The 17691-nt window shown below is 39.4% G+C and overlaps 1 protein-coding gene across 1 annotated transcript in view; it reads right to left on the bottom strand.

Moving 5' to 3' along the window:
• Positions 1-17691, bottom strand: part of ANKLE2 (ankyrin repeat and LEM domain containing 2) — a 46660-nt gene that overhangs the window by 18720 nt on the left and 10249 nt on the right. Inside the window, exons 2-5 of the mRNA XM_060785699.2 lie at positions 5325-5738; positions 4156-4353; positions 1703-1896; positions 461-649 (exon numbers count right to left, since the gene is read on the bottom strand). Of these exons, the coding sequence (XP_060641682.2) occupies positions 461-649; positions 1703-1896; positions 4156-4353; positions 5325-5738 (995 nt within the window). The remainder of the gene's footprint in view (positions 1-460; positions 650-1702; positions 1897-4155; positions 4354-5324; positions 5739-17691) is intronic.

Consider the following 17691-nt stretch of genomic DNA (forward strand, 5'->3'; position numbering starts at 1 on the left):
CGATGGGTGTTGGGATACAGTGCCACCTGGAAGGCTGTCATTTGTTTTGATTAATGATATGTTATATATCTCAAAACCCAGAGCTGTTAGGGAAAAACTAGTGCCAGTTTTGGAATCGGCAGGTCAGATATGCCCATAAACAAGTCTAACATCTGAGGCATCAAAATGTGTATTAGGCTTAAAACGGCAGACTAACAAAGTAGCCTTAGAACAACAGGCTAAATCTCAGAATACTCTGGACTGGATGTGGATTAAATGAGTTGCATTTTCCCAAGAAACTTTATAGGACAGATAGGACTGCAAGTTTAACCGAACTCATTAAAACTGAGTAAGATAGGTATGGGAATAGGTTGCAAAACTGTTACCAACCTTACAAGACATCCTTCTAAAACAACAAGCAACTAATACATTTCAAGATTACCAACAATACACAATTAATAACAGGACACACAAAGCTTACCATTTTATCTGGTGTATTAAGATACAGGTCAACTATGTATCTGATACGGTTCTGTAACATTATCCTGTCATCATCAGGATACATCAGCCGCATAAATTCAGGATTTTCCAAAGTGTTCAGCAGCAATCGGCAGATACCAGGCTGATTCTCTTTAGCGGCAACATGCATGACATTATATCTACAGCCTTCCTGAGAAGGAGAAAACACAATAAATCATATAAAGATGCACAATAAATCAGGCTTTAAATCTTGGGACAGCCATACAATGAAATATTCAGCTGCTAACTTTAGTTAGACAGATCTATACTAGCAAGCTTCAAGTTTTTTAGGACACAGGGGAAAAACTGACAATCTGGAACAGAATTTCTATGCATTGTCTATAGATGCAAAAATGGAGCATGGCTTACTAATAAAATTCCATAACCACACATTCAACAAACATACTTTTCTCATGGTTAGCTATATTAGTGGTTCCCAAACTTTGTTGCTCATGGAGCTCTTCGGAAGACCATAATTCTGTCTTTAAGCCTTGTGAATCCACAAAGTTCTTCCTTCTTTCATCTCTTCTTATTGCCTGGGTGTTTTGTATAATGTAGTAAATTTAGAAATAAAGGGATTAAAAGCAGAGGCACATTGAATTTCAGTAAAATCTTCTCTGGCACTGGATTAAAAAACTTTTTTAAAAATTAAGGGTTTTTCACAGAACCCCTATGATGCTTTTGCAGAACCCTAGGATTTGGCGGAGCACAGTTTGGGAACTGCTGAGCTAGATGAAGCAACAGGATGACAACCCCATCACTTTTGTTTTAGTAGCTCTATGCTTAACAGTTTAGACATATAATGAAAACATTCCAGAGTTAAAGACACTTCATTAGAATTATTACTGTTTATTATACTGGTTGCTGCAAGCAGTCCCCGGGTTATGATCAAAATAGGTTCTGTAGGTTTGTTTCCCCATGAAAACTCTTTCAGGAGTGAATTTCCCTTCCTAGGAGTAGATTTTCTCTCACTTCCTGTGGTCTCACTCCTGTTTGTAACTAGGAGTCAGGTGTAAGTTATTTGTAACTTGGAGACTGCCTGTATTTATTTATACCCCAACACCAGGTCGGCCCCTTCATCCACAACCAAGTAATAGATACTAGTGGTTTTTATTACTGTGATAACATGCTAAAATGCTTCCAGAAGGGGTAGAAAAGGGTGCAGCTGCACTGGATTTAGGCAAAAGCCAGACCATTCACTTACCTGCACAACTGTTGGGTTGTCTCCAGAGCCAATGAGATAGCGAGGATTACTCCAAACAAGTTCCAAGAAGGTCGTTTCATCTCCTCTCTCAACTGCTTTCCTAAGTTTGGCAGTAAGTTCCTGAGTACGTGGACTTTTAAAACTGTTGGCTCTCTCTTTACTAACTGTTTCCATCTCAGGAGAGCATAAGCCATCTATCAAATCAAAACAATAGTATATTTATGATATGATTTTTTTATTATGATAGTGCCTGCCAGGCCCACGTAAGTGCCGGTGTTGTATATACAAAATCTGAATTGTCAAGATAAAGATATAAAACAAATGCTTCAGTATTAATTTAAATACTTAAGAGTCGATCAATAGGTACCGCTTTGGCAGGAGGGTAACAGCGCTCCATGCAGTCATGCCAGCCACATGACCTTGGAAGTGTCTATGGACAATGCCGGCTCTTTGGCTGAGAAATGGAGATGAGCACCAACCCCCAGAGTTGGACACGAATGGACTTAATGTCAGGGGAAAACCTTTACCTTTACCTACTTAAGGTCTTTAAACTTGTTTAGGAATTCTGATGTTTTTGTCACAATAAAACAAAAATATCATATTTATTTGTCGTGTCAGGGCAACCAGCCAATTGTATTACATTTCTAACAGAACAAAACAAACAAACAAACAGACAAAATACAAAATTTGCGAGTTTGGTAGTTGATTAAATGTCCTTTGACCAGTAGCTGGCCACTTGCAGTGCTTCTGGTGTTGCTGCAAGAAGGTGACTTCCATTGCGCATGTGACGGGGCTTAGGGTGCATTGCAGCAGGTGGTCAGTGGTTTGCTCTTCTCCACACTCGCATGTTGTGGATTCCACTTTGTGGCCCCATTTCTTGAGGTTGGCTCTGCATATCGTGGTGCCAGAGTGCAGTCTGTTCAGTGACTTCCAAGTCGCCTAGTCTTCTGTGTGCCCAGGGGGGGAGTCTCTCATTTGGTATCAGCCATTGGTTGAGGTTCTGGATTTGAGCCTGCCACTTTTGGACTCTCGCTTGCTGAGGTGTTCCAGAGAGTGTCTCTGTAGATCTTAGAAAACTATTTCTAGATTTAAGTCGTTGACGTGCTGGCTGATACCCAAACAGGGGGTGGGCTGGAGATGTCTCTGCCTTGGTCCTTTCACTATTGGCTGCTACTTGTGCGCCAGCTGCGCCCGTACCTTGGGAAGTCTGACTTGGCCACGGTGGTCCACACTCTGGTTACATCCCGTTTAGACTACTGCAACGCTCTCTACGTGGGGTTGCCTCTGAAGACTGCTCGGAAGCTTCAAATGGTCCAACGATCGGCAGCCAGGATGCTAACAGGAGCAGCACTCAGGGAGCACACAACTCCTCTGTTGCGCCAGCTCCACTGGCTGCCAATTTGCTACCAGGCACAATTCAAAGTGCTGGCTTTAGCTTTTAAAGCCCTAAACGGTTCTGGCCCGACCTACCTGTCCGAACGCATCTCCTCCTATGAACCAGTTAGGACATTAAGATCGTCTGGGGAGGCCCTGCTCTCGGTCCCGCCGGCTTCACAAGCACGCCTGGCGGGGACGAGAGACAGGGCCTTCTCAGTGGTGGCCCCTCGGCTGTGGAACTCCCTCCCTACAGACATCAGATCGGCCCCCTCTCTATTGGCATTCCAGAAGAGTGTGAAGACCTGGCTTTTCGAACAGGCTTTCAACTAAGCAGTGCAATTGATTGATTATTGGAATGGAATAATGGACAATGAGTTCGGATGCTGATTCTATTGATGAGACGCGATGGATTGTTATAGTGCTGTACTGTTGTATTGATATTTTGGTGTTAATTAATTCATACTACTGTTTTAATTGATTAATGATTTTGTATTGTGTTGTTGAAACTGGTTGTTAACCGCTCTGAGTCGCCTGGGGGCTGAGAAGAGCGGTATACAAATGAAGCAAATAAATAAATAAATAAATAAATAAAATACTTCCCGGCGGATGTCAGGTGGTGCAATACCAGCTAAGCAGTGTAATTTCTCCAGTGGTGTAGGGCGCAGACACCCCGTGGTAATGCGGCATGTCTCATTAAAAGCCACATCTACTGTTTTAGTGTGGTGAAATGTGTTCCACACTGGGCATGGGTGCTCAGTAGCAGAGTAGCATAGCGCAAGGGCAGATGTCTTCACTGTGTCTGGTTGTGATCCCCAGGTTGTACCAGTCAGCTTTCGTATGATATTATTTCTAGCACCCACTTTTTGCTTGGTGTTCAGACAGTGCTTCTTGTAGGTCAGAGCACAGTCCAGAGTGACTCCCAGGTATTTGGGTGCGCTGCAGTGCTCCAGTGGGATTCCTTCTCAGGTGATCCTCTGAGCTCGGGATGCTTGTCTATCATAACTAACAGTGTTTGGTCTAAACTGCAATGGCCTCAATTTCGAAAGTAGTTAAGAGAATATTCGATCCCCACTTACCTCTGTTGAATACTGTTGAACACACTTTTACAGGAGACAAAGATAAGGTGGCCTTGTTTGGAGAGGGGAAGTAATCACAGATGCCTTTGGCAAATTTCTCTGCCTCTTCCCTAGTTGAGAAAGCTTTAAACCGTGAGCCTTTTATCATTTTAACAGCTTGCAGAGCTTCCTTTTTATCTTCATAGACATGCACCCTTTCTGGAACAAAAGACCATTAAAGCACATTAATATCTTTCCATGGCGATATGCCTCAAGAAGACACCATATGAGTTAAACAAACCCCAACTTCTGTTATTCCCAAATTCAGTTTAACTTTGCAACACTGCGATAGTTTGCAGGAGAAAATACCCAAATCAATTCAGATTAAGTTGGTAAATTTTACTTTCTAGGAAAAGGCTAAAATTCAGTCACCAGGTCCAATCATTATCACACTGTGGTGCCTCAAATGTTGGACCTGTTTCTGGGGATATTTGACTTGCTGATTCTAGAAAAAATGGCTCCTGCTATGCTACTAGCTCCAGTTTCATGTATATCTAAAAGTCAAGGAACTCAGGTTCAGAACAAACTATGATATGAAAGTTTGATTCTACTTGCTGTAGGAAGTGAAGTGCAACTCCCTGACTGTGGTAATGCCAATGCTTCTCCGTGGGAAGCAAATAAAAACTTGCAATCTCCTTTTATAGTCATGTCAGAAGAGTACAGTGATGTGTGAGTCCAAGGGCCATTAATATGGTAGAAAAAACTCTTTCCTATTGTTCCTGAACAAGGCCATTTTCAATTTCTCCAAGCATCATGGTTTGGTGAGTCGGACATTTAGTCAAATATCATTAATACTGTTGAAACTTTTGAAAATTCTAACAGATATTCTAGTTCTACTCTGAAGAGGAGAGGATGGGCAATGAAGTAAGGCAAAACATTATAACATGACAACATGTAACAAAAAATAAAACCCATCCTTTGCTAAGCTCTAATATATCATATGCCCCTAAAAGAAGTAATGATTCCGGAAAGAGGAACATTTCCATTTTTATGCCAAACATTTATTGCTACAGTGTTAGAAAGTCTAACTTTGGCAATTACTTATCCTCAACTCTCATACAGTACTTTTTAATGCTTACTCTAACTTTAACCCTCAATGACACTATGTTCCCAGAATAAAAATAAATTACCATTTCTTGCCAGTATATCATCATAAACTGGGCATACGCCATAGTATAGCAGAGGCTCCTTAGATGGAGACTGAAAACTTGGGGAGTCAACTTCAGTCTTGTGCATTAGTGCTTCTTCTTCTGGTGGGTTTAAGCCCATGCTATAGCCAAAATCACCATCTTCAGAGGAGCTTACATGCCCATTTTGACTCGAGGACTTCTGGGTTTCAGCTCCACTCTCATCATCTGTATCAGCTTCTGCCTCCAATTTTCTTTGCTGTTCCAGTAATGACTGGGCCAGTCTTTTTTCAAAAATCGATCTGGTGGTTAGAGTAATGGGTCCACATTTCTGTCCAGCTTTGACAATTTCTTCTCGAAGTTCATCAGGAGTTAGCTGCTTTAGCCGTAACAATATAGCATCCATTGTTACAGACCCTGGGGAGGAAAGAAAAATCAATGAGAATGATCTACATTAGGGTCAACCAAATATATTTTGGTATAAGGGGCTCAATAATGCTCAAGTGACTTTCCCTCTTTCAGCAACTGATTCAATGACACACTCTAACTATGGCTAGCATTAGATTTTAACCTTTTTGGTATACTGAGTAATAATGGTTATGTTTTTTTAATTGCCATTGCAATCTTATTGTAAGGTGTTTCTTAAATGTCAAGTTGAAAGTTTCGGCCATATACATTTCTTAAAAATAAAATATATGGAGAAAATTACTCAATATGCTCCTATAACACTGATTCAAATATGGGCCATGTATCATCCTCATGAACTATATTACTGTGGAAGAGAGGAACTGGAATGCCACCTGTTAAGCCAACCAATACCAGCATAATCTAGAAGAACCACAGAAGAGTAGCACTCATTCCAGGGCTCCCATGGGAATTTTCTAGGTTTCTTTAAAATCTTGTAAGGTACTTTAGGTCTGCACATAAAGGAAATTTACTAAAGCCAGTAATAAAACTAATAATTGATAAAAACAACCTTTGAGAATACATTTTGCTACCTTATAGTTATGAGGGAAGTATTTATCAGCTACTAAAAGTAAATCTTAGAAGAGTTCTCTCCTGGAGGCCACCTCACAATGGCTTATCCACCACAGTCACAGAGGGAACTACGAGACAAGCAAAGCATTTGCATGTAGCTGCTTCTGGTCATAGCAAGTATTTCTTTTATGAAGATCAGACTACACTGACCAACACACATTTGGTGCCTTAAATGTTAGACCTGTTTCTGGGTATACTTGACCTGTTGATTCCCCTATCAGCTCTAATTTTTGAAATACAAAACCTATGCCATATGCCACTCTTCACTCTGCTCACCATTAAAAATCAGGATATTTCAATGCAATGTTTAAATTAATATATTTTATCATGAAAGAAACATAATAAAATAAAAAAGAAAAGTGTACTACATGAAAATCTACTTATTTCATACCAAAAGCATGGATTTATGATACAAACTTTATGATACAAATCTAAGCAACTAGAGCTGATGTGGTCTACCATATGCCATTTTCTGAATCAGCATCCCAATAATCCCAGAAATAGACCTAAAAACCAGGACACCAAGAAAAAAAAGCTTATTAATGAACACCATTGACAACCATATGAACCAGAACATCTGCATTTTAGTTTCAATTCCCAGCTCCCCAAATTATTAGTCTGCACACCCATCTGAATATGTCAATCACTGAATAAAGGATGCTACTATCAGAGCTGCCTATATGAAAAATATGTTTTTGAGCAAATACACACATTCAGAAGAAGGGAATTGAAATGTCTGAGTTAGCAAATTTCTTAAACTTATTTTGAAGAAATCTTAATGAATGGAAAACCGATAAAAGGTTGAGGCTCCCTTACCTAGAAATCCAAAATACTCTGAAAACCTAAACTTTTTGCCAACAACCACCCACTTTCACCTTTAGGGAAAGGCCAGTCCTGTGTCCGCTGAGTTGGTCTTCAAGGAGAACTGATGAACGAAAGAGACAGGGGGGGGGGGGGGCTCCACTTATATAGAGCTCCTTCCACACTTGACTTCTACCTGACCAGTAGTGGTGTACCTCCTGGAAATGGCTTGAGTTTGGAGCACCCTATTGGCCACCACTTATATCCAACCCACCTACTCTGCTAAAATGGCAGAATGTCCAATGAGAGCCAAGGAAGGATTTGGGTCCTCCTCGTCCTCGTCTTCCCCCCCTTCTCTTTCCCTCGTCAGGGTTTCTTGAGGAAAAAACTCGGTATGCACTGGACGTGTGATTAATCCTCTTTCCCCCTTATTCTTCATTCACCATGTATAAGCAAATACCAGGATATCTGGAGCAAAACCCACTTCTGACCCAAAGCATTTTGATAGGGAGTTTCAACATGTACTAAGCATCATTTCTCACCACTGCATTACATACATTTCCCCATTAACTTAAGTTTTATACATGCAGTCCCCAAGTTACAAACATTCAACTTACATCCAACTCCTAGTTCCATACCAGGGTGAGGCAAGAAGGGGTAAGAGGAAATCTACCCCTAGAAAGAGAAATTCAGTCCTATATGAGTGATTGGGAGAAACTTTTTTTAAAGCTTTCTCACCAATTCTTGTTTCTATATCCCAATTTTTTCAAAATCCAGTTGTCACAGGGACAGAAAATAAGGTGAAATCTTCTGAACAGGGGAACAGCAATAAATAAATAAATAAATTACAGGGGTTTTAACCCTTCCCTATATGCTATGCAAAATTATCTGTCTGTGTATCTGTCTGTCGAGCTATCTATCTGCTTGGAATTACACTTTAAAAAACTGTTGCAACTTACATACAAATTCAACTTAAGAACAAGCCTACAGAGCCTATCCTGTTCATAACGTGGGTACTGCCCTCAACAAAAGCCCTCTCATGCTTTTGTTAAAGGAATGGGAGAAGTAAGCTCTTACCTGTAAATAAGCTTTGAAGTATGACTCACGAAGCTACACAGCACATCCATAAACACTGTATTTGCTTTCCAGCACATCAAAGCACTGGGGATTCTGTTGAATGCTTATTTGGATTACTAACAGAAATATAAATTGAATTAACGATAGTGGACTCTTATCTGTACTGACTCTTCCTGAAGACTATAATAAACAACATCAAAGAAAACATCTTAAGTGATTGTTTTCCCTATGTTTCTGCCTAATGAAGCAACCAGTATGTGTCAACAGCTAAGGCGATGGATTTTGTACCATTTTGCATTAGCTTATTAAAGGTATCACAATGATACCATCTTGGATTTGTTGTATTTTGTTGCATGGCTTACAGGGCACAACTCATCCATTCCAAGGACATTGTGTAGGAAAGGAAAATTAAAACACCTGGTGCAACAAATTAAAAACATGTCAAGCAAGTATGTAACTTAATACTGGTAAACTTGAGAACTACTGATAAGCCTAACTATCTGACCATCAGTAATTTCATGGAGTGCACTAAGGCTGAAAATTCAGTATTAAAAGGATTAGGTTATAATATTAAAAGGATTAACTTAGGACATATTCATCATTTTTACAGCATTTCCTAATTACTGCAAGATGAATGGAAATATTATTTTAATGCACTGGTTTTATGTTATCTCAGCAAGTTTCTAGAATCTTGAGCTACCTTGAAGGATCTCAAATTTTCAGCCTGTCCATAACACTATGTAATAAAATTTGAAAAAAAATTATGTGTGCCTGGTTTGAAAGTGTCATTTTCTGTTTAATCGTGCAATACTTACTTTGAAAGTAATTGTTATACTCCAGAAACTTCATTTTTGTGGCTGCCACAACTTATGTTAAATTGGTTGAGACTCTATGAGTTATTCATTGACAAACTATAGAAAAATGTACTGCAAGATGTCCCGCAAAGACAAAGTTTTGCAGTTTAATACACTTTATCCATGTTTTTATGATAGAACCAATCAGGTAATACATTTATAACGCAGGAACAAAAATCGCATTACATAGTGAATTCTAATGAAATATTAGCATATATACCTGTCTCTGGCCAGGTACTGGAGGGGCTGCTGCCCTGTTTTCCACCATTCTTTCTCTTCCTTTCCCCTTATACCTTTTCTCTTTCACTTTTTTTATCTTTCCTCCCCTTCCTTCCTTCCTTCCTTCCCCCCTCCCCCATTTCTTTCCTTTCTTTTCTCTTTCTTTATTTCCCCCCTACCACGTTCTGCCTTCTCAAACTCTGAGAAAATGCCTCCATGGCAATATGGGTCTCTTTCTACCTCTTTCCTCCCTCCCTCCCTCCCCCTCTTTCTTTGTGATCTTTCTTTCCCAGTAACATCTTAGAGGGCCACTTCACCTAGCAACAGCCAAGCCAGTGAAATAACAGAGGGCCACTTCACCTAGAAATACAGGCAAACAGACAGATATACATTGATTTTTATAGAGATGACTTGGTAATATTATTTAGTAACACTATTTATTAGAAAAATGCCAGGTTTTGATTTGATTTTTTATGAATGCTCCCATTAGAAAATGCATAAGGACGTAGGTGAACTACAATTCCCAGAATCATGGATCAATCCTCCCCAAACCAGGCCAGTATGTAGTTGGCCATGTTGGGGATGTGTGCCAAGTTTAGTCCAGATCTGTCATGGGCTGGGTTCAGCGCTCTCTGGATATGGGTGAACTACAACTCCCATATGCCAAGGACAATCCAGATCCATTTTCGAAGGGGTTCTTGATGCAAGGTGAACTACAACTTCCATCCTGTTGAGTCAGGCCCCAAAACACCTCCAGTCTGTTCAGTTGCTGATAAATTCGTCTGTGTTTGCTGTGTGCCATAGGAAAGGGTAGGAAGGGGTTAAGGTACAGGCAGTGGGCGGGGTCATGCAAATTCCACACAAGGCACCCTGGGATGCCTGCCTGTGTTGAAGGAAACACGTCAAATCTAGGATGTAATTCTCCCCAAATGAAAGCATTCCTTGGGTGGTGGGTCGTAGGGTTTGGGGAAAACATTGGCAATGTTTGGCTGCATGTTCATGGCACTCACTATAACCTGCAATGTGAGTTGAGGGAGTGCCTTTGGAGTCTTCTCAGCACTTGGAACTATAGCCTGTTTGTAGAGGCCAGAGGCTGTTTGTGTAAGTGGACATCTTCGCCACATACACACATACACATTTTTCACTTTTATTAAATGTATAGATAGATTAATAAGATTTCATTAATATGGCAACTCTATGAATGTTTACCCTAGTTCCAACTTGAATCACAAGGCTAAGTAGGTTTACTTCCTAATAATTAGATTGTAGAATTTCTTCCTAAAGGAAGCGAGCCACTTGGCAACATATTTCTAACTAGGAAGATCATACTTTACAAAACGGTTATGATATTCCAAATGGTGTGAATGCCAATTAGTCTCCAAAAGGTCACACTTCCAAAAGGCTTTGGAGATTCTGGTTTTCAAAAGGGTATGAACTCAAATGTCATCCTTTTCCCAAAATCTTTTGGACAGCAAAACATATGCTACAGGGGCGTTAACTCTTCCCACAGTTCATGTGTATGTGTGTGTATAATATGTATATGTGTGTGTCTATGTATATGGCTGGGATGACAGTTAAAATGTACCTGTTCTGAATTACAAACAAATTCAACTTACAGAACCTATCTTGTTGATAACTTGGGGATTGCCTGTATACTCAAACTCCTCCCAATTTGGTGCATCATTTTATGTTAGCATGAAGCCTACTAAGTGAAATTTCAGATCCCTGTCATTAAGCATATGGCAGTTTTGGGAAATGGCATTCATAACCTTTTGGGGAAACACCCTTTGGAGATCATAAACTTTTCAGAAAAGCATGACCTTTCAGAGAAGAACCAAAAATGCTTTAGAGCATAATCTTCTCTTGTAGTATACAACCAGATATAATTATACAAGGCAATTGTTTCAGTTGTTAGACTGAATAACCTGTTATCTCTGCTCTGTTAGGAAAATAGATTTGCCAGTGCATAAAAACAGCAGAGCTTTAGAAATGTTTTTCAGTGCCATATATATACTCTCCCATAAACAACTTGTTTTATATCATGCACTCAAGAGACAAAAATGAAACAGGATTTACTTCCTTTGTCAGTATGCAGCAAACCTGTTTATTTTCTTGGGATCAGCAGAAGATTATGTCCTTAAAAATAGAGGTTAATCTTATTTTTTCCAATTTTCTAATTCCAGTGAAAAATTCTGTTTTTCTCTACTTCAGTTGCTTTCTTCCAATGGGCTTTTTATGGTTCCGTTCTTTCTTTTCTCTCATTCTGTTTTGAAGTAGGGAAGCAGAAGCAGGTCTAAGCCTCCTGCCTGTTGGAAATGACAACCTTCTTCAAGCCTTCTCTAACAATATGTTTATCTATGATCCTTTCGCATACTGTTTCCTATATGTATTTTTGGTATGCAGTTTCCTTTACTCTATGGTTCCTGAGAAATTATAAAAGGAGATGCAGACCACATGTTCTCTCCCTCCCTCCTTTTGACTATGTGACATGTTGATAGCTGTTTTGTTATAAGAGAGATGTCCTGGCTGGATGGCAAAGAGATTTATCTCAAACATCTCTGAAACTGGACTGATAAGTTTTGCACTTGTGTATGCTGAACACGCGAAGGTTATTTTTTAAAATCAAAGTCTACTTCCCTAGCATGTAATTTTAAGGAACATTCAGATAGCCAGGCTTTGTTCCAAATAGTGAATAAATGCAACACTCCATGGAGCTGATGGATTGAGTCAGTTCACAAAAACAATGTGGAATGAAACCTGCTATTCTGAGATTTCCAAAGATTCTTTGTGTTCTTTGCTACAACAGACTAGCACCGGGATTGTGGCGCAGCTGGCTGAGTGTCAGCTGCATTAAGATCACTTCTTTTTAAAAAAATTTTTTTAATTATTTTATCATGGTTTAATACATTTGTTATACATTGTTGTTCTACAGCAGATACATACTATTCAACACAGCCTGCCATACTTTTGGCATCTAGAGTTATTTTTCTGCTTATACATATTTTCTGTCCCTCACCGCTGTGCTCCCCTCCCCCCTCTCAAGCCACAGCTTTTACATATCATCTGTCCAAAATTTCAATTCTTCTTGTGGAGGTAACTTTCCTTCTTTATTTTTTAATCCCTTTTCTATAAATTTTCTCCATACATCATCAAAATCACTTTGTTTCCATATACCTCTTTTAACTTTTAATATACATGTCAGCTTATCATTTATTGCCAGTTTCCAAACTTCCTTGTACCACTCCTCTATTTGTATATTTATTTCTTTTTTCAAGTTCCTTGCTATAAGCAGTTTTGCTATTGTTAATACATTTGTTATCGCATCTTTATCCTCTTTTTTCAATTGTTTATTATTATATAATTATAATAAAGCTATACTAGGACTTATTTCTATTTTAATAATCATTATATCTTCTATTTCTCTAAATACTTTCCCCCAAAAATTATTTACATATTTACATTGCCACCACATATGTATATATGTTCCTGATTCTTGACATCCTCTCCAACAATTTTTTGAATAGTTTTTATTTATATGTGCTATTCTTACTGGTGTTAAGTACCATTTCCATATTAATTTGTAATAATTTTCTTTAACCCGTATTGATAAGATTTTTAGATGTCTTTGTCTCCATAACTGTTACCACTCTGTTTCATTTATGCATTAAGATCACTTCTGACCAAAAGGTCATGAGTTTGAAGCCAGCCCAGGTCGGAGTGAACGTCCGACCAATTGTGTAGCTTGTTGTCAACCTTTGCAACCCGAAAGACAGTTACATCTGTCAAGTAGGAAAATTAGGTACCACCTATGTGTGGGGAAGCTAATTAACTAATTTACGAGGCCATAAAAAGGCTCCAGCAAAGCACTCCAGCAAAAAATCATGCGGGGAATGCGGAAGTACTTCATCAGTGTCTCAGATGGACAATGAAAGCAACAGCTCCCCTGGCAGCCAGAAAAAGTTAAATAGCCTCTGACTGTCTATATCGTGTGTCTTTGGCATTGAATGTTTACCATATATGTATACATTGTAATCCGCCCTGAGTCGCCTGCTGGGTGAGAAGGGCGGAATATAAATACTGTAAATAAATAAGTAACACAGGTGGTCTCCTGGAAATCAGCAGCTAATCCATATTGAAATAGTTATATGGCTTCAAGAGAGTTAAGCCATATAACTTTCTTTCTTTCTTTCCATCTTCCGATCTTCCTATCTATTTATCTGATTAAGGCAGGCAAACATAATCAAGTTAATGGTAGAAAGCATTATGGGAACAATATGTATAAGTCTTCCATAACATTATGGGAGTTAGAGTGGTGCAATGGTTTGAATGTTAGAGTCAAAAGGCTATCGCAGATTGACTCTAGAAGTCCAGTGTACCTACTTGGCCATGGAAACTTACTAAATGACCCTGGGGAAAGTCATAGAATCATAGAATCAAAGAGTTGGAAGAGACCTCATGGGCCATCCAGTCCAACCCCCTGCCAAGAAGCAGGAATATTGCATTCAAAGCACCCCTGATCGATGGCCATCCAGCCTCTGTTTAAAAGCTTCTAAAGAAGGAGCCTCCACCACACTCCGGGGCAGTGAGTTCCACTGCTGAACGGCTCTCACAGTCAGGAAGTTCTTCCTTGTGTTCAGATGGAATCTCCTCTCTTGTAGTTTGAAGCCACAAGAGAGGAGATTCCATCTGAACATGAGGAAGAACTTCCTGACTGTGAGAGCCGTTCAGCAGTGGAACTCACTGCCCCGGAGTGTGGTGGAGGCTCCTTCTGAAGGAGCCTCCCTCAGCTTCAGAGGAAGATGACAGCAAACCCACTTTGGATAAATCTGGCCAAGAAATCCCTGTGGAACGTTTATTTTAGGGTCACTATATATCAGAAATGACCTGAAGGTGCACAACAACCAATCTATTTTGAAATCATAGGGGGCTGAACCCAGACTTCAATTACTCTTATGGTAAGTGTAATAAAATATTTGGGGTTCCCTTAAATTACATCTCAGTGATTTCAGTGGGTATATTCTTATGACTAAGTGAGGGAAAACAAGGTTGCTAATGAAATAGAAGCTCAGTTCTGACTTAATGTTTCTTGGCATGTTCTCACAATATTGTGATCACACTATCTGCACTTGAAGGCTCAACTGTAAACCAATGCTGGGAGTTCTGATTCTAAGTATGTGCCTTGATGAGTAGATATTAATAGGGTTATAGCAGCTGTAAGAAACAGAAGATGCACATCAATTTTGTGAAAGAATTGTTATATTTATGGAAGTCTTTAAAATCTTGTAAATTATACACAGGAAAAAAAATCAACAGATGCATATTGATGAGCTCTCAGTTTAAAAAGTGAGGCCATATGATACTTGAATGGAAAAGAGGGGGGTTTTGTGCTATTTATGTGTGATAAACTAAAAAAAAATACAGAGGCAAAAACCTACAACATAAAACTACAAGTAGGTAAACATTGAAGGTATGATAAAAGAAAAGATGAGAACAAAGGCACACATACTAATGTCATCTAATAAGGCAGCCAGTAATGAAAGGATCAAGGCATTGACATCTCTGGCCCATCCTCTGTTTGAATATCAGACAGCATACCAATGTCTTAAATCAAGAAATAACCTTCTAAGATCTGAAGAGATACTCGCACGAACACCTCAGCAAATGAGAGTCCAAAAGTGGCAGGTTAAAACCCGGAACCTGTATTAGTGGCTGATACCTGATGAGAAACTCCCTCCTGGGCACACAGAAGACTGGGCGACTTGGAAGGCACTGAAGGGACTGTACTCTGGTATCACGAGATCCAGAGCTAATCTACAAAGCCCACAACATGCGAGTGTGGAGAAGAGCAAAACCCAGACTACTTTCTACAATGCAGTTTGAGCCCTGCCACATGCACACTAGAGGTACTCAAAGTGGCCAGCTTCTGGTCAAAGGAAATTTAGTATAATGCCAAGTTTTTAGCTTTGCTTGTGGTTTTTTAATACATTATAACTGTATTCTCAATTTGCTTCTGACACGATAAATAAAAATAAATAAATTTAATGAGGAAAACTAAAGACAGGTCCAAATCCTATGTCTCAACAAATACATGTAGAAAACCGATGAGCCAACACATAAGGAAGTTCCAGGGAAGCATCTTCTAACCCATCTTCATAACTATCTCTTGATTTCAGGCCCTTCTACACAGGGTCGAACGTCGTCTCATGTTAATCTAGATTAACCCAGAGTAAACCTGAATTTCCAAATTTGCTCTGGGTTAAAAAAAAACACCTGAAAGATCTTGCCTTTCAGTAAGGTACAGATCTTTGCAGGTGTGTGCCCTGTGGTGACTGAGCCTCCTGATTACTTTCTGAGGATCACTCCTATGAGGATCAATTCCAATCAAAGTCATAGGGTTTGGGCCCACTGTGTGACCTAAATCCTGAGAGGAACTGGGATTTAGCCCTGTCTGAAAGGACCCTTCATCTTCTATGTCATGGAAATGTCCTTTATTCCAGCAATTTCTGGGAAAGAGCCATTGTATAAATTTCCCCAGTCATATACTCTGCTCTGTAGTCAGTTGCCCTGATATTTATCTTGAAATGTGATTTCTGATAAACTAACTCTAAAGCAGAGATAGATTGCTAAGTTGTTAACCAACAATTAAAACATTTCCCTGAACTATAAGTTGAAGTAAAAAATATATTTTATCATTCTTTGGCCTAACTCCTCTTTTAGTTCTGGCTATAATAAAGCACCCACTGAATCCATTTTAATTATCTCCATGTTTATTCATCATTCAACAACTGACTGAAAGGATCTGCTCTAGTTGGGACTAATCAACAGGATGTCAGCCATTGTATGTTTAGAGAAATAATCTAAGTGACCTAAACGCATCTTCCTTTAAAAACATACTTTAACGTAGTGGTGCAAAACTTGCAGCCCTCCAGGAATTTGGGCCTCCAACTTCCAGAAGCCCTAGCCAGCTTGTCCGATGGTCAGAAATTCAGGGAGGTGAAGCACAAAATACCCAGAGGTTCACAGGCTGTGCACCACTGTTTTAAAGACTATCTTACTTCACAGTCCAACTGAACTGTGGCAAAAATTAATTAACACTAATAAACTGCATCTGCAACCTACCCTATAAACTCATGTATAAGTCTAGAATCCAAAAAGACTGAGTCAACTTATTCATGTGATTATTGTACCTTAACTCTTATTGAAAAAAGAACCAACCCCTTTTCTGTGTAAAATGGCAAAAGGTGAGAACTCAGCCTGTTCCTAGACAACCAAAAAGATGCATATATGCCCCCTATTATTCCCATCATGGTGCTGCTCCTGGCCTTTCTGAATGTCTGGGCAGGGAAATAGCTACAGTCAATGAGTGCCTGGCTCAGATACAACATGACTGTTTTCCCTTCTCAATGGAATGATCCTCGATGCATTCACCGATCATATCAAAATCCGGAATTCTGGCCCCCAAACCTGCCCTTGACTTATACATGAGGTCAAGCTATACATGAGTATATACGGTGTGTCAAGGTAGCAAACGTGTGGCTCTCCAAACATTACTAGATTGCGGATCTTTCAATTCATCACCACTTGGCCACATTACCTAAATCTAACAGTAATAGTAATTCAATAACATTTGAAGTGTTCCAACCCCCCCTGCTGTAAGTGAAATAATCCAGAATATTTCCAGTAATGACATTCTCTTAAAATAGAATCAAGCACCCTGGCAAGCAACTTGGCCAAGTTATATCTGTCTTTCCAAAATAATTTGGGCAGTATTATTGACAACACAAATGTAGACTGCCCTAAACATCAGAAGCAAAAATAGAAATAGAGATTTTGAAATGCTTAGTGAGCTATAATGAACACATGACACTTTTATAATAATATAATAATAATAATTTTATTTTTCTACCCCATCTCCATCTCCCCAAAGTGACTCTGGGCGGCTTACATGGAGTCAATGCCCAGACAACATACAGTTAAAAACTTTTTCCTGAAGAGTGGTTAAGGAGATTTTCATTGACTACCAGTATGGCCATTTTATCATTATTTATCTATAGCAGGCATGGGCAAACTTCGGCCTGCCAGGTGTTTTGGACTTCAATTCCCACAATTCCTAACAGCCTACCAACTCTTAGGAATTGTGGGAGTTGAAGTCCAACACTCCTGGAGGACCGAAATTTGCCCATGCCTGATCTATACACACAGCACTGAACAAAGAACAGCTATCCTTATCTCACATGGCTTATAAATTACAACTGACACAAGGAAACATGTGCATTGGAAAGAGAGGAAGTATGTAATTATATATGGTATCATTGTAACAATGGGGGGGGGGGGGATTTCCAGGCATCAACAACAAACATTAATTATTGAAGCACGAACCT

The sequence above is a fragment of the Anolis sagrei genome, chromosome X (assembly GCF_037176765.1).
Source record: "Anolis sagrei isolate rAnoSag1 chromosome X, rAnoSag1.mat, whole genome shotgun sequence".
Taxonomy (NCBI): Eukaryota; Metazoa; Chordata; class Lepidosauria; order Squamata; family Dactyloidae; genus Anolis; species Anolis sagrei.